Source organism: Salvelinus namaycush, chromosome 12, assembly GCF_016432855.1.
Source record: "Salvelinus namaycush isolate Seneca chromosome 12, SaNama_1.0, whole genome shotgun sequence".
NCBI classification, from domain to species: Eukaryota; Metazoa; Chordata; class Actinopteri; order Salmoniformes; family Salmonidae; genus Salvelinus; species Salvelinus namaycush.
Genome location: NC_052318.1, coordinates 7,871,939 through 7,897,324, shown reverse-complemented (window position 1 = coordinate 7,897,324; position 25,386 = coordinate 7,871,939). Strand labels below are relative to the sequence as shown.

Below are 25,386 nucleotides of genomic sequence, written 5' to 3'. Positions count from 1 at the left end.
ATATACTCCAGTCCTTCATCCCCTCCCAAAACCCACATTTTCTAAAACAAAGTGGTCTTTCATATAATCTTTCCCATTGATTTATAGAATTTATATTTAGTCAGACAACATATTAACACTTTCTAAGTACATATGCAATACATTTATCTTTGTCAAACACAAACCAACAGAAAAAATAAAACAATTACTGTCTTACTCATCAAATGCACAAAAAGACAGATTCATATCAAAGAGGATCAAACTGATATTCAAAATGACTGAAAAGTTGTTTTAAAAGAAATCCATTTTCAAAAGCATTGACAGTTACGTTTTCCTGAATTTAAACACACATTTTTGTATGGCTCTCTGTCTCCCTTTCGCAAGGCCTTAAGTGAAACTTGTTTGAAAAAAACAAATTCGTATTGGAATATACAGGTATTCTGTCAAAGTTGTCATGAAACATGTATTAATCAAAACTTCAGGGGATGTTACCCTATATGTACGTACATCTACGGCAATGCAGTGATCATTAGGATATGATCAAGCTGGTTTGACCAATCGAAGACCAGAACAGACAGTCCTCTAACACTATGTGAAAGTAAACCAAAATATGTCAATCTCCCCCCAAAACACGTGCAGAGAGCAGCACCAGGGGATCCATCTCACGTGGTCATTCCATCAGTCAGACTGAAAGGATGACTACATGAGGTAGTTAGACCACATGGCTGCCATTTTGGTTGTTAACTATCCTGGCCTAATGATTACGAAGAAGGAGCTTAGAAGTTAGAATAAAAAAATTCATAGGCCAAGTAGAAAGCCTTATAGCAATGATTCTGCACTTGCACTCCAAAAGCCATTTTACTTTGGTCTTTTACATGGCATAAGCTGGTGTGTGGTGATTACCTCAAGAGAGAGAGAATGACTTCTAGCAGGGACGGCAAACTTCCTTTTCACAGGGAAATGTGCAGGTCACCATACTTTGATAGCATTACAAAACACCATTGCAAGTTCAAGAGTCTCAGAGTACAAGTATACAAAATGGCTTGAAAACATCTACATGATCTAGTGAACAACAATCAATACTTGTATTCCTCGTTAGCTGGTGTACTTATTATTTTTACACAATAATATCTTTTATAAAATGAGCACCCTGAAGCATAGAATAATAATGCTTGGACAGCAAAACAATTACACAGTTCTGGTTTGGCACTAGTATAATAGATACAGGTGACGGGAAAAGGGGCCAAACTGAAGAGCTTGTGACATTTTACATCATTTATTTGCAACTCCCAGAGAATAGTGACTGTGCGTATGCTCTCAAACTCAGCTTGACGCATCCTAAGAAATAGGCTTGTGACAACTTTGAAATAAATACATCCGTTTTCATATCATATGAACAAACCTGTTCAGGTTGTTACTTTCTGTCCTTTTTGCTCTCTCTATCACTCACTGATACACACAGACAATCATTAGCCACTGCTGCAAACTCCCATCCCATCTTCCTAGACCAACGCTGGCATTTTCATTTAGCTCACAAATCAAGGCCGGTTTTAGCATGAAGTGAGCTCTCCCTTTAACACGAAGACTTAACCTATTACACATACAGTACCAGTCAAAAGTTTGGACACACCTACTTATTCAAGGGTTTTTCTTTATTTTGACTATTTTCTACAATGTAGAATAATAGTGAAGACATCAAAACTATGAAATAACACATGGAATCATGTAGTAACCAAAAAAGTGTTAAACAAATCAAAATATATTTTATATTTGAGATTCTTCAAAGTAGCCACACTTTGCCTTGATGACAGCTTTGCACACTCTTGACATTCTCTCAACCTGATTTTCACCGGTCTATTATTCTATTATGTAGAAAAAAGCAAGAATAAAGAAAAACCCTGGACTGACTAAGTGTGTCTAAACTTTTGACTGGTACTGTAAAGGTTGAACTGACGTTTCACCTATAACAAATGTGAATCTTTTTTTTTCCACTGTTGAATTCTAACATTCTGTATGTGACATAAGCTCAGACATGGGCAGGAACCAAATTCTCCTTATGAATAATTAATACCACAAAGCATTATTGATGCTTTTGAGTATAACAACTAATGAAAGGTTGCGGAGAATGAAATTGGACATAAATGTTGGATTTCATTACCTTACATGAGGAGCTCACTTTCGCTAGTTCACTTCTGGGGATCATTAAGCTGCCCAATTGAGAAAAGAAACATGGCTGTTAAGAGAACAGAAACTGCCATTGTGAATAACAGATAGAAATGCATAAAGTGTTTATATTAGATTCCTATGCAAAATACTTGCTTTTGACAGTTTGATAAGAATGGCTATAGACAGCCTGCAAAGCTAAACCAAAAAAAGGCACGTTTCCCTTTTCTGATAATCTTGTGTGTAGAAAAAAGAAGAAGAAGAAAAGAGCCGGTGTGTGCATGCATAAAATCAATTCAAAATATTAATCTCTTTTCATTGGTAAAATTTGATTCCTCCAATCTCACAATAATCAACTGTTATGAAGTGATTCATGGTCTAAACACGATTCCAGAAAAGGTTATGTTTGATTCAGAAGGGTCAGTCTAGTTTGTGACCTGTCGCTCGGTCACTGTGTCATTCTCCTTTGCAAGTTCTATTTCTCCACCGGAGTCCTCTGGAAACCGATTCAGGAGCACGCTCTCACTACATTAATCCGTAATGGTGGGGGTCCTAGGCCATCTGCAGGGAAAATAGGCGGGTCTGGCTGGCTGGCAATCTGACGGGCGGGCGGACGGAAGGCAGGGGAGGCCGGGGTTTTAAGGCATTGTGTCATGGTTTAAGGCATGAAACAGAAGTGGCTTGACGCTCCCATCTTTGAATTTCGGTAACTGGTTGCTGATGATCTCAGCCAGCATCTCCGGGAACTCCACACTCAGGGATTTATTCACAAATGTGTAGAAACAGATCTGCAGGAGGCCCCCCACCATCTGTGGAAACAACAGGGTATTTAGCGGTCTTTCACTAGGCGCACATTGGCAACAACAGAGCAACATGCAAGGGTGCTTAGCTACTGTTTGGTACAGTGCACAGTGTCAAGACATCTTTCACATTGATAGCATAGCTGGAAAAGGAAGCTTGTGACACATTCTAATGAGCTCCTCTAACTCAAGAGGTTCACAAATACACATAGAACAACAACAGTGCAGTCTCAACTGCTCATCATGCATACTGGATCTCTGTAACAGGTTGGTATGTTGACAAGTACAAGATGTAATATGTGTGTGTGTGTGTGTGTGTGTGTGTGTGTGTGTTGTGGATGGGCATACTCATTCATTTCATTGTATTTATTTAGGCAGGATATGCCAAGCAGTAACACTTGCCATTGTTTACCAGGAAGTCCTGGGTTCCATAAGTCCCTGGAAAACAGTGGCAAGTGTTGCTGAATGGTGTTGTGTTGCTGTGTGAGCAGGCTGGGTTCAGCCTCAGTCTCACCTCTTGCATGGAGTCCAGTAGCTTAGTAAGTTGATAGAACCTCTGCCAGTTCTGGCTGGAGTTCTCTTCCCGCTTGACGATGGCCTTCCCCAGCTCCTTGATGTAGGTCATGCGGATCTCATCAAACACAGCCTGGCTCTTCAATCCATCTTTTGGTACTGTAAGCACAAGCGAAGGAGGGCGGGAGGGAGTAAAACATACATAAACAATATTTTACACATCATGCATTTAAGGCAGTGTATGTCAATATAGTACTTACGTCACGGTCATTACAAAAAAGCCATAATAAAAAGCTTGGGATGTCAAGGACACAACCTCATTCTGTCTACCAACATTCACGCTAGACAATCTGACCTACAGCTAGGCTAGGCCAGGAAGGAGTCTCTTTTGACCCAGAGAGTCTCCTAGTCTGAACACTGCCCATTATCCTGTCACTACGGTCTCATACACACCACCCACCCCTTCCGTACCAACCACAATTAGGTCAATGGAAAATATGCAGAACCACAGGTAACATCAATGGGTTTTATGCTGTCCCATTCTTCCCTGATGAGAGCCAGATGAAGGATCTACCATGGACTGCAGGCTTCTGGGATCTTGGAATTGGGCCCAGGCAAAACCGCACTCAATGGATATTATGCAAAACAACATAGGTGAGAAATTGTCAAATACTCTCCAATTGTCTTATCAGATGATATATACAAATTGGCTTGCCCCTGGTATACTATTTTTGGTTTGGATATAGTGAGGTTATTTTCCAAACATAGAAGAGAAGTATTTTATGCCTCTCCAGTGCAGAATAACTGACAAATCACTATTTTGGTTTGAAAGAGCTACAATATGTGTGTAATCCTCTAGCTATTAGCCTTCATCTACTTTTTAAAATTAAAGATGCATTGAAGTAGCAGGCAATAGTAACAGGTAGGGATGCACGATATATCGGTGAACATATCGGAACCGGACGATATTAGCTAAAAATGCCGGTATATGCCGATGTCTAGTTTAACGCCGATGTGCAAAACCGACGTCAAAGCTGACATGCATACCTATATAACGTAGGTACATGCCGTAATGACGCCACGTAAAATTTTGCGCTACACGTGCAACACAGCATTCATAACCTAGCCCACAATGTCTGCTGTGTGGATCAAGCAGTCAACAAGTCGAGCAGTCATTTGAAAGGGTAAGAACATGTCAGCGAGACAACTCAAAAGGCGAAATCCATTAAAGCCAAGATAATGGAATTCATTGTTCTTGACAATCAAGCGTTCTCTCATGGGTGATGTTGGCTTTCGCTGATTGGTCGAGCACCGGTACACACTGCCAAGTGCGCTATTTTTCAGATGTTGCCCTACCGGAGTTACACAGTAATAGCGTCACTGCTATTAGCTTCAAGACATACTATGGAACGCTGTTTGGGACTTTGCGTGTCAACAAAGATACTGTAGCACTGTCAAAACTTTACAAACTCTGCAACTCTGCAAACAAGCAAACACGAACGATGTGTTTACAATACCACATTGGTAATAAAGCATCATTTGTTTGAGCGTAACTTCTGGGGTAGCTAGCTTTAGCTTGGTACCTAGCTAGCACCAAAACAACCAGCCTGAAAACAATGACCAGTAGAAACTGCAGTCATTTTCATTATTCTTAGCAATGATTTAGGGAATCCTTGTGAGTAAGTATTAGCTAGGTTGCCACTTGTTATTCACCTATTGAAATTGAACTTCAGTTCATGAAAATATATAGCAAGCCAGTTACCCAAAACTAACGTTATAAGCAGCCAGCTAGCTTCATCTGGCTAGTGAGGCTTGACCGGACTTGGTTGTGTAGCTATCCACAATAAGGATTAGGCACAATAGTGAAATTTGCGGTTTGCCTTCAAAATAAAAGTATGTCATTGACAGTGATGCAAAATGAATACAAATAGTAGAACTATGCCACAGTTTTATTTTGAAGGCTAACCGCAGTCTACTATTGTGGCTAATTCTTATTGTGGCTAGCTTCACATAGATGGGTCCGACCACCATTAATCAAATACAAACTGTCTTATAAGTTAGGGTTATTTTAGATGACATCTAGCTATATAGTTAGCTAGCTAACTATAGCTACTGAAACAGATGTCGTTTTGCTATGTTTATGGCAAAGAACATTGTTTGCATCTATGAGCTAGCTAGCTTTTTTTTTTATAACCAGCACTGTAGGTGCGCGAGACAACTTTACCAGCGTCATAGCATACGTATCGATGTGAGATGAAAGTGTAATCAATCTGTAATAACTATCAAAAAAACTTAATGAACGTGTTAAATGTGACGTGCAGTCATATTTCAGGTCCTTTTTGGTCAACAAGCTTATTTGACAAGTCAAATAGTGTTATCTACTTGTCATTGTATTCTTTTTGACACGCAAAGATCCAAACGGCGTTCCATAGAAATCCTGATGAGAATGAAACGACTGAACGAACGAACAACGAAACAGCACAGCAAGTAAGTGAAAGAAATAGTTTTGATTATGTTTTACTGGTAATGTGGACATACGTAAATGCCAACAAAATAAAAAATTTGTTAAATTGGCAAGTCAGTTAAGAACAAATTCTTATTTACAATGACGGCCTACCCCGGCCAAACCGGATAGTTAGAGGTGTTATGGTGCATTCAGCACTCCAACCAGAGCTGGAGTGGAGCAGAGCCCAATTTGACTGGAGTGCGACGTGAGATTCCAAAGGCTGGAGCGTCGGCCTTCTATTCCGCTCCAATAGTGTTCCATTAGGATGCTTGGGGCTCCCGAGTGGCGCAGCCGTCTAAGGCAATGCATCTCAGTACTAGAGGCGTCACTACAGACCCTGGTTCAATTCCAGCCTGTATCACAACCGGCCGTGATTGGGAGTCCCATAGGGCGGCACACAATTGGCCCAACATCGTCCGGGTTAGGGTTTGGCCGGGGTAGGCCGTCATTGTAAATAAGAATTTGTTCTTAACTGACTTAACCTAGTTAAATAAAGGTTCGCGAGCTCAGGGCATGCCTGGCCCAGCATGCATTTGTGTGCTGCTATAGCCCCCCTTGCTTTAGCTACTGTCATGGAGTAGCTAAATATTTTCATAAAGAAATTTATTAAACATACAGGTGCAAAATCAAGGTGACTTACAAAGATGAGCAAGAGAGAGAGTGCAGTGATCTAATGTTCACAACTAAAGAATCATTGAGGAATCTGAAAAGACACATATTCCGAAAGCACGATGGTGTACTTGTTACATACACATGCTAAAATAAAGGAACGAGTTGGGTAGCTAAGTAAGTGTGTCATTGTAGCAAAGTATTTATAAACTAAAAAGCAGATCTCTTAAAAGTTTCCCGAATTTTTGTTCTATTATCTACAGTTGAAGTCGAAAGTTTACATACACTTAGGTTGGAGTCATTAAAACTCGTTTTTCAAACACTCCACAAATTTCTTGTTAACAAACTATAGTTTTGGCAAGTCGGTTAGGACATCTACTTTGATGTCATTTTTCCAACAATTGTCATTTTTCCAACAATTGTTTACAGACAGATTATTTCACTTATAATTCACTGCATCACAATTCCAGTGTGTCAGAAGTTTACATACATTAAGTTGACTGTGCCTTTAAACAGCTTGGAAAATTCCAGAAAATTATGTCATGGCTTTAGAAACTTCTGATAGGCTAATTGACATCATTTGAGTCAATTGGAGGTGTACCTGTGGATGTATTTCAAGGCTTACCTTCAGACTCAGTGCCTCTGCTTGACATCATGGGCAAATCAAAAGAAATCAGCCAAGACCTCAGAAAATAATTGTAGACCTGCACAAGTCCGTTTCATCCATGGGAGCAATTTCCAAACGCCTGAAGGTACCACGCTCATCTGTACAAACAATAGTACGCAAATATAAACACCATGGGACCACGCAGCCATCATACCGCTCAGGAAGGAGACGCGTTCTGTCTCCTAGAGATGAACGTTCTTTGGTGCCAAAAGTGCAAATCAATCGCGGAACAACGGCAAAGGACCTTGTGAAGATGCTTGGGGAAACAGGTACAAAAGTATCTATATCCACAGTAAAACGAGTCCTATATCGACATAACCTGAAAGGCCGCTCAGGAAGGAAGAAGCCACTGCTCCAAAACCGCCATAAAAAGCCAGACTACGGTTTGCAACTGCACATGGAGACAAAGATCGTACTTTTTGCAGAATTGTCCTCTGGTCTGATGAAACAAAAATATAGAACTGTTTGGCCATCATTATGTTTGCAGGAAAAAGGGGGAGGCTTGCAAGCCGAAGAACAGAATCCCAACCGTGAAGCACGGGGGTGGCAGTATCATGTTGTGGGGGTGCTTTGCTGCAGGAGGGAGTGGTGCACTTCACAAAATAGATGGCAACAGTTAAAGCTTGGTTGCAAATGGGTCTTCCAAATGGACAAGTATACTTCCAAAGTTGTGGCAAAATGGCTTAAGGACAACAAAGTCAAGGTATTGGAGTGGCCATCACAAAGCCCTGACCTCAATCCTTTAGAAAATGTGTGGGCAGAACTGAAAAAGCGTGTGCGAGCAAGGAGGCCTACAAACCTGACTCAGTTACACCAGCTCTGTCAGGAGGAATGGGCCAAAATTCACTCAACATATTGTTGGGAAGCTTGTGGAAGGCTACCCAAAATGTTTGACCCAAGTTAAACAATTTAAAGGCAATGCTACCAAATACTAATTGAGTGTATGTAAACTTCTGACCCACTGGGAATTTATGAAAGAAATTAAAGCTTAAATAAATCATTCTCTCTATAATTATTCTGACATTTCACATTCTTAAAATAAAGTGGTGATCCTAACTGACCTAAGACAGGGAATTTTTACTAGGATTAAATGTCAGGAATTGTGAAAAACAGTTTAAATGTATTTGGCTAAGGTGTATGTAAACTTCCGACTTCAACTGTATATACAATAGGTCATAATTGATTTTGGCCCAATAGCCCTGGCATATTCCAACTTCAAGGAGATTTCTGTTTTGACTGGGTTATTTTGCTTAAAAACCTTTAGGCCTCCATATAGAAACAAAACAAAAGAACTCTGCATCTCTGCCCAGCCTGGCAAGAGTGGCCAAAAGGGTGTTTAGCATCCCCAGTGGCTCTGCAAGCGCAGAGAGTATATTCTCCGCTGCTGGCCTGCTCTCCAGGCACCATCGCATGACTCTGGCCAAACTGGTGTTTCTAAAAATGAATTCAAAAGTCACTGTAGACTGAGCCTAATAAGGCATTTTTCGTTTAATTAGCATTTAATTCTAAGTAAGTTACAGCCTATATGAGCAATCTATAGACCACAATGATTTAATACCACAAAATGTTGTTTAAATGCTGAGCGCTTAATGTACCTGACTCCCTAACCAACCTAGTGTGTCACACTCACAAATTATTCACAATGCATTTCTTTGTAGGCTATAGCCTTGAAAATAATATATCCCAAATAATTCACTTTAGTTCCTTCTTAGGCTCCCTGTCTGGCTCCTGCTCTATTTAGTGTTTATATGCTGTTTAATATGACATGTAGCCTATTTCTTACATTCACCTTTTTGTTTAATATAATAGTTTTATTCAAATCATATGGTTTGGTTTCAATATTTTCACAACCAAATGATAGGTCCAGGTAGTCACAAAAATGGATGGCTGTTGGTTAAATTGTGATTTTAATGAATGGAGCAGCAGATTTTTTTCCTGTGAGGAGCGGATTTTAGCGGAGCGGTTGAAAGGGACGTGGGGCATTGGACCGCTCAACTCTGCTTACATACTGAGCCTCCAACTGGTAATTACTAGTTAAATCCGCCATGAATCCTTGTTACAGGGGGTATAGAAGCTTGTTGTGTGCAACAGGAAGTGGCAATTGAATACAAGCTTCACAAAATTGTTTTATTGTTATATATATTTCTAGCCTGTCTAACTATGGTTAACAGGGTTGACGTGTTTTTCTCAAGACACTCAGTTTTCCAGCACAAAACCAGACAAAAATGGCCAAAAAGAGTAGAACTAGCTCACCCGCTTTTACAATATGATGTGGCTATTAGTTGTTCAATGTTTCTTTAGGTTATTAAAACTTTTTTTTTTACGACAAGTTTCACCATATTAAAATGAGAGTTCGGTTCATCTCACAGGGTTAATTAACCTAAACATTTGGGACAGCTTTACAATAGCTAGGTTTCCATCCAATAGGGTCAGTTAGAGAGAGTCCGTAGCTAGGTTTCCATCCAATAGGGTCAGTTAGAGAGAGTCCGTAGCTAGGTTTCCATCCAATAGGGTCAGTAGCTAGGTTTCCATCCAATAGGGTCAGTTAGAGAGAGTCCGTAGCTAGGTTTCCATCCAATAGGGTCAGTAGCTAGGTTTCCATCCAATAGGGTCAGTTAGAGAGAGTCCGTAGCTAGGTTTCCATCCAATAGGGTCAGTTAGAGAGAGTCCGTAGCTAGGTTTCCATCCAATAGGGTCAGTTAGAGAGAGTCCGTAGCTAGGTTTCCATCCAATAGGGTAAGTAGCTAGGTTTACATACAATTGGTGACCGAATTTCATGCAAAAAGTTCACCACCATTTCAAATGAAGAAATTTTCTTAACAGCTGTCGTGATATTTTTCTTTTATATACGGTATAACCTTACTCGCATAAAAACGGTGGATGGAATTACTGATGGTGAAAACTTAGGAAACATTTTGGGTTTAAGTGGGTTAAAATCTTCCAAGAAGACACAAATGGAGCATGGAGGGACATGTCAAAATGCAGACTTTTTACATCGATTTTTTTTACTCAATATTGGTTAAGAATTTCTATTTAAAATAGCAAAGGGACAACATTTTCGTGGAATGACCCAGGTCTATAATAGCAGGCAATATGTCTACATCGATCAAAAATGGTCCCCTTGTGTATTTCTTTGACATTTCCAGTTTCAATTATGTGGATATCATTATTGATGAGTCAAAAATAAAACGTGAAAATGTCTGTCGGTCCTGTGTGAGAGGAAATCAAGGATGATTGCTCACTGGTTTAAAAAAAAGCACAGCTGTCTTCAAATGTAATTTTAATTTCCCTAAGAAGCAATCAAAAGACAAGTGTGTGCTCCTTTCAACACTACTCACTGAGTAATTTGAAAGCGTTTAAAAGCTTTTTTCCCCAGTCAATAAGCAGTGTCTTCTGCTTAAATATGTTTTGGTAATGGTTTGTCATGCTGGGACTTTTTTTTACCGAGGCCTCATTTGTACAAAGCTAATTGAAAAACTGAAGCTTCAGTTGTCTGTCTGGATTACCTCCTCTTCTGTACTTTGAGATGTCAAAACATTTGTTCTGCTTTCCCCCAGCCTGTTCCTTTCAAACTGTGTTGGACTGCTATAATGAATAACTGTTTAAATCTCCAGGGGGTCAGCTCCCACTCAGCCCAGTCCAGCTCTTCTCTGTCCTGGCACCCAAATGGTGGAACAAGCTTCCCCCTAACGTCAGGACACGGGAGTCCCTACCCATCTTCTGAAAACATCTCAGATACTCTTTGAAGAGGTAGGGTTTATCTTAAATCCCATGGCATGTGGTTGTCTCAACTAGCCATTTTAAGATTAATGCATTCATTTTAAGTCGCTCTGGATAAGAGCACCTGCTAAATTACTAAAATTATTCAGGTAATATTTTTAGGTTATACTTTTACAAATATGACAATGAAAAACATAGTATACAAATCATACTGTATAACTAAGAATCACTGTAAATGTTGTACTGTACCTGTGCTGAGCAGCAGCAGGACTTTCATACACAGGTACTCGTCATAGGACACCTGCAGCCTCACAAACTCAGTGGAGATCTTCAGCATCTGCTCACACTGGTCGGTCATGTAGGGCAACTTCATCCTCTCACTGACACACACACACACACACACGATAATCAACACCTGTGTCCATCTGCAATCCACATAGTGTAATGAATGTTCCGCCTATGATACAACTGGAGAAACAGAGCGTTGATACAATGGGCTGTGAAATCAGCCCTTATTGGGTGAACAGTATGTCCTCTCTCTTCACTTTGTCCAGGATATATATACAGTACCAGTCAAAAGTTTGGACACACCTACTCATTCAAGATTTTTTTTAAATTATTATTATTTTTTACTATTTTCTACATTGCAGAATAATAGTGAAGACAATAGTGAACTATGAAATAACACATTTGGAATCATGTAGTAACCAAAAAAAGTGTTATTTGAGATTCTTCAAAGAAGCCACCCTTTGCCAAAAGTGTACAAAGCTGTCATCAAGGCATTCTTTCAACCAGCTTCACCTGGAATGCTTTTCAACAGTCTTGAAGAAGTTCCCACATATGCTGAGCACTTGTTGGCTGCTTTTCCTTCACTCTGCGGTCCAACTCATCCCAAACCATCTAATTTGGGTTGAGGTTGGGTGATTGTGGAGGCCAGGTCATCTGATGCAGCACTCCATCACTCTCCTTATTGACCAAATAGCCCTTACACAGCCTGGAGGTGTGTTGGGTCATTGTCCTGTTGAAAAACAAATGATAGTCCCACTAAGCGCAAACCAGATGGGATGGCGTATCGCTGCAGAATGCTGTGGTAGCCATGCTGGTTAAGTTCTAAATAAATCAGTGACAGTGTCACCAGCAGAGCACCCCCACACCATCACACCTCCTCCATGCTTCTTGGTGGGAACCACACATGCGGAGATCATCCGTTCACCTACTCTGCGTCTCACATGGTGATTGGAACCAAGACACAGTAATTGGAACCAAAAATCTCAATTTGGACTCACCAGACAAAAGGACAGATTTCCACTGGTCTAATGTCCATTCCTCGTGTTTCTTGGCCCAAGTAGGTATCTTCTTCTTATTGGTGTCCTTTAGTATAGGTTTCTTTGCAGCAATTCGACCATAAAGGCCTGATTCATGCAGTCTCCTCTGAACAGTTGATGTTGAGATGTGTCTGTTACTTGAACTCTTTGAAGCATTTATTTGGGCTGCAATCTGAGGCTGGTAACTCTATGATCTTATCCTCTGCAGCAGAGGTAACTTTGGGTCTTCCTTTCCTGTGGCGGTCCTCATGAGTGCCAGTTTCATCATAGCGCTTGGTTTTTGCGACTGCACTTGAAGAAACTTTCAAATTACTTGACATTTTCCGGATTGACTGACCTTCATGTCTTAAAGTAATGATGGACTGTCGTTTTTCTTTGTTTATTTGAGCTGTTCTTGCCATTTTATTTTTATTTCACCTTTATTTAACCAGGTAACCTGGCCAAGATAAAGCAAAGCAGTTCGACACAAACAACAACAGAGTTACACATGGAATAAACAAAACATATACCGTAATTGCTGGACTATTAAGTGCACCTGAATATAAGCCGTACCCACTGAATTTTTTACAAATATGTATTTTGTACATAAATAAACCGCACGTCTATAAGCCGCAAGTGCCTACCGGTACATTGAAACAAATGAACTTTACACAGCCTTTAAACGAAACACGGCTTGTAACAAAAATAAATAGGCTTTTAAACGAAACACGGCTTGTAACAAAAATAAATAGGCTTTAACGAAACACGGCTTGTAACAAAAATAAAAAATAAATATCAGTAAACAGTAGCCTACCAAGAAAGTCAAACTTCATTGCGGTGGCGATTGTTTTGGCTTTCAGTCGGATCTGCACAGTTCCAACGTCTTATCATCGACTCATTAAGGCCAAGCTCCCGTGCAGCAGCTCTATTTCCTTTTCCAACAGCCAGATCGATCGCCTTCAACTTGAAAGCTGCATCATATGCATTTCTCCGTGTCTTTGCCATGATAAGGGTGACAAAATGACTACCGTAATCAGAATGATGGCAAGTTTGAGCGCGCTCGATTTACGTCACATTATGTGACGGTGCTCAGTTTTGGCGGCATGAATCTTGTGAAAAAAAAACAAAACAAATTAGCCGCGTCATTGTATAAACCGCGAGGTTCATAGCGTGGGAAAAAAGTAGAGGCTTATAGTCCGGAAATTACGGTAGTCAATAATACAGTTGAAGAAAATCTATATACAATGTGAGCAAATGAGGTGAGATAAGGGAGGTAAAGGCAATAAATAGACCATGGTGGCGAAGTAAATACAATATTAATTAAAACAATTAAAACACTGGAATGGTAGATTTGACAGTAGATGAGTGTGCAAAGTAGAAATACTGGGGTGCAAAGGAGCAAAATAAATAAATACAGTAGGGGAAGAGGTAGTTGTTTGGGCTATTTATAGATGGGCTATGTACAGGTGCAGTGATCTGTGAGCTGCTCTGACAGCTGGTGCTTAAAGCTAGTGAGGGAGATAAGTGTTTCCAGTTTCAGAGATGTTTGTAGTTCGTTCCAGTCAATGGCAGCAGAGAACTGGAAGGAGAGGCGGCCAAAGGAGGAATTGGCTTTGGGGGTGACCAGTGAAATATACCTGCTGGAGCGCGTGCTACGGTTGGGTGCTGCTATGGTGACCAGTGAGCTGAGATAAGGCGGGGCCTTACCTAGCAAAGACTTGTAGATGACCTGGAGCCAGTGGGTTTGGCGACGAGTATGAAGCGAGTGCCAGCCAACGAGAGCGTACAGGTTGCAGTGGTGGGTAGTATATGGGGCTTTGGTGACAAAACGGATGGCACTGTGATAGACTGCATCCAATTTGTTGAGTAGGGTGTTGGAGGCTATTTTGTAAATTACATCGCCGAAGTCGAGGATCGGTAAGATGGTCAGTTTTACGAGGGTATGTTTGGCAGCATGGGTGAAGGATGCTTTGTTGCGAAATAGGAAGCCAATTCTAGATTTAACTTTGGATTGGAGATGTTTGGAAGGAGAGTTTACAGTCTAACCAGACACCTAGGTATTTGTAGTTGTCCACATATTCTAAGTCAGAACCGTCCAGAATAGTGATGCTGGACGGGCGGGCAGGTGCAGGCAGCGATCGGTTGAAGAGCATGCATTTAGTTTTACTTGTATTTAAGAGCAGTTGGAGGCCACGGAAGGAGAGTTGTATGGCATTGAAGCTCGTCTGGAGGGTTGTTAACACAGTGTCAAAAAGAAGGGCCAGAAGTATACAGAATGGTTTCATCTGCGTAGAGGTGGATCAGAGACTCACCAGCAGCAAGAGCGGCATCAATGGTGTATAGAGAGAAGAGAGTCGGCCCAAGAATTGAACCCTGTGGCACCCCCATAGAGACTGCCAGAGGCCCGGTCACACTGAACTCTATTGGAGAAGTAGTTGGTGAACCAGACGAGGCAATCATTTGAGAAACCAAGGCAGTTGAGTTTGCCGATGAGGATGTGGTGATTGACAGAGTCGAAAGTCTTGGCCAGGTCAATGAATACGGCTGCACAGTATTGTTTCTTATCAATGGCAGTTAAGATATCGTTTAGGACCTTGAGCGTGGCTGAGGTGCACCCATGACCAGCTCTGAAACCAGATTGCATAGCGGAGAAGGTACGGTGGGATTTGAAATGTTCGGTGATCTGTTTGTTAACTTGGCTTTCGAAGACCTTAGAAAGGCAGGGTAGGATAGATATAGGTCTGTAGCAGTTTGGGTCAAGAGTGTCCCCCCCTTTGAAGAGGGGGATGACTGCAGCTGCTTTCCAATCTTTGGGAATCTCAGACGACACGAAAGAGAGGTTGAACAGGCTAGTAATAGGGGTTGCAACAATTTCGGCAGATCATTTTAGAAAGGGTCCAGATTGTCTAGCCCGACTGATTTGTGGGGGTCCAGATTTTGCAGCTCTTTCAGAACATCAGCTGACTGGATTTGGGAGAAGGAGAAATGGGGAAGGCTTGGGCGAGTTGCTGTGGGGGGTGCAGTGCTGTTGACCGGGGTAGGGGTAGCCAGGTGGAAAGCATGGCCACCTGTAGAAAAATGCTTATAGAAATTCTCAATTATAGTGGATTTATCGGTGGTGACAGAGTTCCCTATCCTCAGTGCAGTGGGCAGCTGGGAGGAGGTGCTCTTATTCTCCATGGACTTTACAATGTCCCAGAACTTTTTTGAGTTTGTGTTGCAGGAAGCAAATTTCTGCTTGAAAAAGCTAGCCTTGGCTTTTCAAACTTTTTATAATATCAACTTGGTATTTTACCAAATAGCCCTATCTTCTGTATACCACCCCCACCTTGTCACAACAGAACTGATTGGCTCAAACGCATAAGGAAATAAATTACACAAACAAGGTACATCTGGTAATTGAAATGCATTCAAGGTGACTACCTCATGAAGCTGATTGAGAGAATGTCAAGAGTGTGCAAAAAAGATGTCATCAAGGCAAAGGGTGGCTTCTTTGAAGAATCTCAAATATAAAATATTTTTTTATTTGTTTAACACTTTTGGGTTACTACATGATTCCATGTGTGTTATTTCATAGTTTTGATGTCTTCACTATTATTCTACAATGTAGAAGATAGTAAAAATAAAGAACAAAAACCTGGAATGAGTAGGTGTGTCCAAACTTTTGACTGGTACTGTATATATACACTGTATATATATGCATCGGTGTTTCATTCAGGCAATCCATATCATAAAGAGGGTTTAACTAGTGATTCATAGAAACCCACCTACCACCCAGGCTGACCTTTCTCATCTCCAGAGCCCCCAACAGCCCTCCTAGGTGTATTCCTGACCCCTCTCCATCTCTGAACTTACTCATTAATAACCAGGTCAGGGGCGAAGCACAACATCCCCCCGTTACACTGCTGGTAGGAGCGCCAGCCCAAGCCGAACGACATGAGGAAAAGCCAGGAGCACTGCAGCAGGGTCATCTGGTCATCCAGGTGAAGGTTCCGGAACCCTGCACAAAACAGACAACCCACAGAGCATTAGTCAGGATTGCAGTGTTGTTAGTGCTATTCTTTTGAGTGAGCTATAATGCTGATAAAATTATACACTCGGTTTATTAGGTACACCCATCTAGTACCGGATCAAACCCCCCTTTGCCTCCAGAACAGCCTGAATTAGTTGGGCATGGAAACGTGGCTCAATTGGTATAAAGGGACCTAACAAGTGCCAGGAAAATATTCCTTACACCACCAGCATTTACCGCTGACACTAGGCAGGATGGAGTCATGGACTTATGCTGCTTACACAAAATCCTGACTGCCAACAGCATGACAACAGGAACCAGGATTCGTCAGACCAGGCAGTGTTTTTCTACTCCTCAAATTGTCCATTGGAGGTGCTTCTTCTTGTTTTTAGCTGATAGAAATGGAACCCAGTGTGGTCGTCTGCTGAAATAGCCCAGCCGTGACAAGGACCAACGAGTTATGCGTTCTGAGATGCCATTCTGCACACCTCAGTTGTACTGAGCCATTATTTGCCTGTTTGTGGCCTGCCTGTTAACTTACACAATTCTTGCCATTCTCCTTTGACCTCTCATCAACGAGCTGTTTCCGCCCACAGGTCTTCCTCTGACTGAATGTTTTTTGTTTGTCACATCATTCTTGGTAAACCTTAGACACTGTTGTGTGTGAAAAGCCCAGGAGGCTGGCCATTTTTGAGATGGAACAGGCACGCCTGGCACCGACAATCATACCACGCTCAGTCACTTAGAATGGGCAAATTGAGTGTCCTAACGTTCAATAGAACAGTAATTTAATATCTCCATGCCTGTCTGCCTGCTTAATATAGCAAGCCACGACCACGTGACTTTAAGAGCAAACCATTTTCATGAATGGGGTGGTTTACCTAATTAACTGAATATCATAATTTGATCAAAACATTGATATAATAAGACGAAGGTAAGACGAAGATAGGTCATTTTAATACACTGTACTGCAGTGTTAGTAGTGGTCTTTCAAATAACAATTCTGATACAATTACACAGTACATGTTAATTTGATCAGAACATTGCCATGCTGTGGAGCACAAATATTCCAGGCGGCAGAATTTCAACCGGTTTCTGCATAGTTACTATGACGTAATTTCAACAACTGTTGCCCACTTGGATGTTGTCTGTTTGAACAATCTCAAGATGAGAAATATTCTCTCCCCTTTGTGTTACCAGCTTGGCTGAGCTAAGGATTCCTTGAATGTGCAAAAGCACTGTGCTCTTCCTCGATATCCATATTCCATTAGGCTTGGGCAATATACTGTGTATACCATATACCGGAGTATTTCGAAATACAGACGGTATGACTTTCAATAGCGTTTAACCCCTGCCTCGTGAGGGCTGGAGTGATATGTGTGCAGATGATGATGTGCAAGTAGAGATACTGGGGTGCAAAAGAGCCAGAGGGTAAGTAGTAATATGGGAATGAGGTTGTCGGGTGTGCTATTTACAGATTGGCTACGTACAGGTACAGTGATCGGTAAGCTGCTCTGACAGCTGATGCTTAAAGTTAGAGAGGGAGATATAAGACTCCAGCTTCAGTGATTTTTGCAATTTGTTCCAGTCATTGGCAGCAGAGAACGAAGGAGAGGCGGCCAAAGGAAGTGTTGGCTTCTGGGATAACCAATGCAACATTCCTGCTGGAGTGCGTGCTACGGTTGGGTGTTGCTATGGTGACCAGTGACCTGAGATAAGGCGGGGCTTTAACTAGCAAAGACTTATAGATGACCTGGAGCCAGTGGGTTTGGCGACAAATATGTAGTGAGGGCCAGCCAACGAGAGCATAGAGGTCTCAGTGGTGGGTAGTATATGGGGCTTTGGTGATAAAACGGATGGCACTGTGATAGACTACATCCAGTTTGCTGAGTAGAGTGTTGGGGGCTATTTTGTAAATGACATCGCCGAAGTCAAGGTGAAGATAGTCAGTTTTACGAGGGTATGTTGGAGGCCACGGAAAGAGTGTTGTATGCCATTGAAGCTCGTTTGGAGGTTTGTTAGCACAGTGTCCAAAGAAGGGCCAGATGTATACAGAATGGTGTCGTCTGCGTATAGGTGGATCAGAGAATCACCAGCAGCAAGAGCAACATAATTGATATATACAGAGAAAAGAGTCGGCCCGAGAATTGAACCCTTTGGCACCCCCATAGACTGCCAGAGGTCCGGACAACAGGCCCTTCGATTTGACACACTGAACTCTATCAGAGAAGTAGTTGGTGAACCAGGCGAGGCAGTCATTTGAGAAGCCACGGCTATTGAGTCTGCCGATAAGAATGAGGTGATTGAGTCGAATGCCTTGGCCAGGTCGATGAATACAGCTGCACAGTACTGTCTTATCGATGGCGGTTATGATATCGTTTAGGACCTTGAGCGTGGCTGAGGTGCACCCATGACCAGCTCGGAAACCAGATTGCATAGTGGAGAAGGTACGGTGGGATTCGAAATGGTCGGTGATCTGTTTATTAACTTGGCATTCGAAGATTTTAGAAAGGCAGGGCAGGATGGATATAGGTCTATAACAGTTTGGGTCTAGAGTGTCTCCACCTTTGAAGAGGGGGATGACCGCGGCAGCTTTCCAATCTTTGGGGATCTCAGACGATACGAATGAGAGGTTGAATAGGCTAGTAATAGGGGTTGCAACAATTTCAGTTGATAATATTAGAAAGAGGGGGTCCAGATTGTCTAGCCCAGCTGATTTAATGGTGAGATAATTGGTGCATTCACCTTATGATATCCAGTGGAACAACCACTTTACAATAGTGCATCTAAATCTTTTAAGGGGGGGGGGGTTAGAAGGATTACTTTATCCTATCCTAGGTATTCCTTAAAGAGGTGGGGTTTCAGGTGTCTCCTATCCTCTGCAGTGGGCAGCTGGGAGGAGATGCTCTTATTCTCCATGGACTTTACAGTGTCCCAGAACCTTTTGCAGATAGTGCTACAGAAAGCAAATATTTATTTGAAAAAGCTAGCCTTAGCTTTCCTAACTGACTGAGAATATTGCTTCCTGACTTCCCTGAAGAGTTGCATATCGCGGGGGCTATTCGATGCTAATGCAGAACGCCACAGGATGTTTTTGTGCTGGTCAAGGGCAGTCAAGTCTGGTGTGAACCAAGGGCTATATCTGTTCTTAGTTCTACATTCTTTGAATGGGGCATGCTTATTTAAGATGGAGAGGAAAGCACTTTTGAAGAGCAACCAAGCATCCTCTACTGACGGGATGAGGTCAATATCCTTCCAGGATACCCGGGCCAGGTAGGTTAGAAAGACCTGCTCGCTGAAGTGTTTTAGGGAGCGTTTGACAGTGATGAGGGATGGTCGTTTGACCGTGGACCCATTACGGACACAGGCAATGAGGCAGTGATCGCTGAGATCCTGGTTGAAGACAGCAGAGGTGTATTTAGAAGGCAAGTTGGTCAGGATGATATCTAAGAGGTTACGGATTTAGGGTTGTACCTGGTAGTTTCCTTGATAATTTGTGTGAGATTGAGGGCATCTAGCTTAGATTGTAGGATGGCTGGGGTATTAAGCATGTCCCAGTTTGGGTCACCTAACAGCACAAACTCTGACGATAGATAGGGGCGATCAATTCACATATGGTGTTCAGGGCACAGCTGGGCGCTGAAGGGTGTCTATAACAAGCGGCAACGGTGAGAGACTTATTTCTGGAAAGGTGGATTTTTAAAAGTAGAAGCTCGAATTGTTTGGGCACAAACCTGGATAGCAAGACAGAACTCGGCACGCTATCTCTGCAGTAGATTGCAACTCCGCCCCCTTTGGCAGTTCAATCTTGTCGGAAAATTGTATTGTTAGGGATGGAAATTTCCTAAGCCAGGATTCAGACAAGGCTAGGACATCCGGGTTGGCGGAGTGTGCTAAAGCAGTGAATAAAACAAACTTAGGGAGGAGGTTTCTAATGTTAACATGCATGAAACCAAGGCTTTTGCGGTTACAGAAGTCAACAAATGAGAGCGCCTGGAGAATGGGAGTGATGCTGGGGGCTGCAGGGCCTGGGTTAACCTCTATATCAACAGAGGAACAGAAGAGGAGTAGGATAAGAGTACGGCTAAAGGCTAAAAGAACTGGTCGTCTAGTGCGTTCGGAACAGAGTAAAGGGGGCAGGTTTCTGGGCACGGAATAATAGATTCAAGGCATAATGTACAGACATGGGTATGGTAGGATGTGAGTAGTGGAGGTAAGCCTAGGCATTAAGTGACGATGAGAGAGGTTTTGTCTCTAGAAACACCATTTAAGCCTGGTGCGGTCACCACATGTGTGGGGGGTGGAACAGGACTAGCTAAGGCATTTTGAGCAGAGCTGGAGGCTCTACAGTGAAATAAGACAAAATTTACTAACCAAAACAGCAATAGACAAGGCATATTGACAGTAGGGAGAGGCATGTGTAGCCAAGTAATCATAGGGTCCAGTGAGTAGCTAAGCGAGCTGGAGGCACAGAGATTCAGACAGCTAGCAGGTCAGGGCTAGCAGATGGGCCTCAGGGGGACGTCGCAACGGAAGAGCCTGTTGAAACCCCCTCGGACAGTTACGTCGGCAGACCATTCGTGATGGATCGGCGGGGCTCCGTGTCGGCAGCAAAGGGTCCAGGCCAATTGGAAAAAGAGGTAATTGAAGCCCAAGAATTGCTTGATAGATTTCTTCGGCTAGCCGGGAGATGGGCCTAGATTCGAGGCTAGCTCCAGGCTAACTGGTGCTTGCGTCGGGACAGAGACGTTAGCCAGGAGTAGCCCCTCGGATAGCAGCTTGCTAACTGCAATGATCCGGAGTAAAGGTTCAAAGACTGCGGTAGGAATCCGAAAATATGGTGGAGAAAAGCAGTCCGATATGCTAAGGGTTGATATCGCGCTGTGCAGGCTGGCAGGAGTTGACCGGGCTGAAGCTGGCAGATGTCCGAGTTAAAGGTGATGACCGCTAGCAGTGGCTAACTGACTACTAGCTAGTTAGCTGGCTAGCTTCTGAAGGGGGTTACAGTTCTAAAGTATATAGAAAAAAGAAAAATCGCAGATCCATACCACATTGGGTGAGGCGGGTTGCAGAAGAGTATGTTCAGTCTGTAGATGGAAAAATTAGATTAAAAATATTGAAAATATATACAAGGGATGGGACAAGACAATCAAAAACATCCCACTGCTACGCCATCTTGGAAGAGTTGTTGCAAACAGGATGCATGTTTTGGAATATTTTATTACGTCCAGGCTTCCATCTTGTCACTCAATTAGGTTAGTATTGTGGAGTTACTACAATGTTGAGCCATCTTCAGCTTTTCTATCACAGCCATTAAACTCTGTAACTGTTTTAAAGTCACCATTTGCCTCAGGGTGAAATCCCTCTGTGGTTTCCTTCCTCTCTGGCAACTGAGTTAGGAAAGGCACCTGCATCTTTGTAGTGACTGGGTGCATTAATTCACCATCCGAAGTGTAATTAATATCTTCACCATGCTCAAAGGGATATTCAATGTCTGCTTTTTTTTTATCCATCTACCAATAGGTGCTCTTCTTTTGAAGGCATTAAAAAACCTCCCTGGTCTTTGCAGTTAAATCTGGACAGACATGAGATAGTCATACAGAAACTAATTTTAAACACTATTATTGCACACAAAGTCCATGCAACTTAAGCACATTTTTTAGACTTCACTTATTTAGGCTTGCCATAACAAAGAGTTTGAACATTTAAGTTTTTCACTTTTAATGAATTTATACTGTCAAATTCTCTAAAACGCGTTGGAGGCAGCTAATGGTAGAGAAATGAACATTAAATGATCTGACAACAGCTCTAGTGGACATTATTGCAGTCAGCATGCCAATTGCACACTCCCTCAAAACTTGAGACATCGTTGGCATTGTGTTGTGTGACAAAACTGCACATTTTAGAGTGGCCTTTTATTGTCCCCAGCACAATGCAATGATCATGCTGTTTAATCAGCTTCTTGATATGCCACATCTGTCAGGTGGATGGATTATCTTGGCAAAGGAGAAATGCTCACTAACAGGGATGCACAAATGTGTGTACAGAATTTGAGAGAAATAAGCTTTTTGTGTGTATTGAACATTTCTGGGATGTTTTATTGCAGCTAATGAAACATTGGACCAACACTTTACATGTTGTGTTTATATTTTTGTTCAGTATATAAACACATTTTATATATATATATATATTCTATTTTATTTATTTGTACATGTATTTAACCCCTTATTTTTGGTACTAAACGGTCTCTATAGTCTCCAGTACCAAAAATAAGGGGTTAAATACATGTAAAAAATAAATAAAATTGTTTCCTGATCTTTCTTATATCTCTCAGATATAGAACAGGCACTTCAGAAGGAAGTTCCTTTAGATTGTTTTGGGGACTATCTGTTGTTCCATGTAGTGAATCGGTTCTTCAAGTGGTCTTAAATTTAAAAATCAAATAGAAAAATTATCCTTGGTATGACCTTTTTAAAACAATTCCATATAGCTTAGTAGAACCCATCCCAGCTTAGTCGGGGCTTAGACTGTTATGGGTTAAGTCAATGTTAAAAGTGACCTTTAATTGCAGTTCAATCATCTCTCATTGTTGAGACTTCAAAAGTGTTGAAGGTCCTTTCAGATCATATTTGCTTAACCATGCAGTGGTTATGTAAGATTTCTCCACAAGTTATTTCATTCCAGGCCAGTTGGCCGCTGGAAGAGACCAAGGCACAGAGTAAATATTTGGGGCGATTATCAAACCATGCTCCTTCGTTCTCATGATTAGAGGCTGGGGGTCAACTCAATTCCATTCCACAATCAATAAAATGGAAATTCATGAGATGAATACAAAAATATCCTCATTAATTTGCAAGCCACTTGATTTACATTTAGGCCTAGCTCATTTCCTGAATTAACTCGAGTTGAAATGGAATGGACCAAGCCTAGCCCATAATGACGGCTAGTCATATTTGTACTAAAATGACCCGATGTCTGTGGTCCCAGTGTTAATGAAGGTGTACCAGGTGTTCTCACCTGGTAGGGACTTGGCCCATTTGACAGCTGAGACAACCTGCTGTCCGCCCAGCCTGTTGAGGGTGGTCATGAGGCGGGTGGAGGTGTCGGGAATGGTGCTGTCGTAGCCAGAGTAAATGGCCTCCGGCTCGATGGCTTTGAGCAGGGATAGCATGGTGGGTACCAGCTGGGGCATGGACTTGGGGATCAGGGCGCAGGCCCTCTCGTCAGGTGGGGGAGGGCTCGGCTCCATCGTCGTCTGCTGACCTTTTAATCGGATCAGCTTCTTGTTTTTCCTCGCTGCAAAGAGGAAGACAGAGAATAAAAGAGAGCTGATCAGTAATTCTCCTCCCTGTTAGCTATCGTATCTCACTCAACCCAGGTGGTGATAGTGCATTGACCACACAGACACCTTGCGTTTTCATAACAAAAACATGCAGCCTATAGGATGCCTTATCCGGTTACCTTGGCTACAGTTTACTCCTAACATAGAGACATCCACATTGTGTTACGCCTGAAAAGGTTTTAATAATCGAAAGAGAGTTAAAAAGAGCAACGTAACACAAGAAGAACACAAATTGTATTTTGGACTTGGGTGAAAAACTGTTCTATCAATTTTGTTATAATATGTGGCGCTTGGCAACGGATGAGAGGGTCACCATCAAAAAACCATCTCAGTCTTGCCTATCCTTTTTTTATTTCCTCCATACACGTTTCTATGGCAACTAAGAGCCGTTCTGGTACAACCCAAGGTTTTGGTTGTCTGCTTATGCACCCGTATCCATCAAGGTTTTTTCCCCTCTCTGACTCACAAATAAAATCAACAATTTAATACCCTGCAGCACTGTGAGAATGAACATGTATATAAATAGCATATAGTGGTGGATTAATGTGAATTATCGTCATGTCCATTTCCGCAGAGTGCTGCCTCTTTCTTAATGGCATATTTTCGTTCTCACTCGACCATTTAGGCCCTATTTCCCTTAAAAACACAAATGTCCACAACCAAACACAGCCTATGTGAACCTTGTATCCATCTTTCTATGGCTCAGGGACATGGGAACAACTGGCTCTGACTGAATGATTGTTGTTGATCACTGGCTCTGATCCTTGTTAAACACTGGGCCAGAGAGGAACCACTGGGTTAGCTTATGTCAACATTAACCGCGGGAATTAAGGCCCACTACTGGCTTAAGTGAATCCAAGAGTTAATCCTACTCCTAATCACAATCGCTATAGGGGACAAAAACATAAAGCCCTACCTTTCAGAGACAACATGCTGTCTACCTTTGCCGGATGACTATGTTTGCCAAAAGACTGAAATAGTGTATACTACCAGTCCACTGATATGAGAACAATATGAATGTGTGTTGGTGCCACTCATACCTTCCAGATTCATCCCTGCTTGGAGACACTTGCGGAAGCGGCACGCCGGGCAGTTCTTCCTGCGGATCTTGTCTATGATGCAGTCGTTCCTCCCAGCGCACAGATAGTTGTGTTGTCCTGGGGATGGAGGAACATGGTAATTAAAACAACACATTTCACTGCACCTATCCGGTGTGTGACAAAATATTTCCATTTTTCTTATTTTTACTAGCAAGAGGGTCTAAGCCAAGCACTGCGGGTTGCCGCTCATGACCTAACCTAAAGGTGAAGTAAGGTGACAGCTCATTCACTTTTGAGGTTTACACCCCTCCACGGACAGGTAAAATAGTAGCCTAAGTTTTTAAAAAACAGAGATAAAGAGATTGTCCCTATGCTGTGGGTGTAATGCTGTTGATAGTGTGGCCTAGTTTTGAAGACGAGAGGGAAAAAAATATTGCTTGTATGACAGAGCCTGGAGAATGCCAACTGAACAAAATGTTCACCCAGATCAACGCATCTTCTATGGTAGACAGAGGCCATGCTCATGACTAACTAGTTTAATATAAGCAACAAGTAGGCCTACCCAACTGTATTCACATCATCGGTCCAATACAAAAACAAATGTTTTTAAAGGACCTAGTACATCTACAGATAACATGTTTTATACCAACTATAAATATGATCATTAATGAGATCAAATGCCACGCTTTCTACTGATGTGATAGCTTTTTTTGTTTGATCTACAGTCAGGG

At 42.0% G+C, this 25,386-nt stretch overlaps 1 protein-coding gene across 3 annotated transcripts in view; it reads right to left on the bottom strand.

The window, feature by feature from the left end:
• Positions 1 to 1,718: 1,718 nt before the first annotated feature.
• The window catches only part of LOC120056866 (glucocorticoid receptor), a 106,372-nt gene continuing 82,704 nt past the window's right edge, over positions 1,719 to 25,386 (bottom strand). For all 3 annotated transcript variants that reach the window (XM_039005119.1, XM_039005121.1, XM_039005120.1), the window contains 6 exons: positions 24,656 to 24,772; positions 23,291 to 23,569; positions 16,117 to 16,261; positions 11,207 to 11,337; positions 3,457 to 3,614; positions 1,719 to 2,951 (listed from right to left, as the gene is read on the bottom strand). In XM_039005119.1, coding sequence (XP_038861047.1) covers positions 2,781 to 2,951; positions 3,457 to 3,614; positions 11,207 to 11,337; positions 16,117 to 16,261; positions 23,291 to 23,569; positions 24,656 to 24,772 — 1,001 coding nt within the window. In that variant the 3' untranslated portion in view covers positions 1,719 to 2,780. The remainder of the gene's footprint in view (positions 2,952 to 3,456; positions 3,615 to 11,206; positions 11,338 to 16,116; positions 16,262 to 23,290; positions 23,570 to 24,655; positions 24,773 to 25,386) is intronic.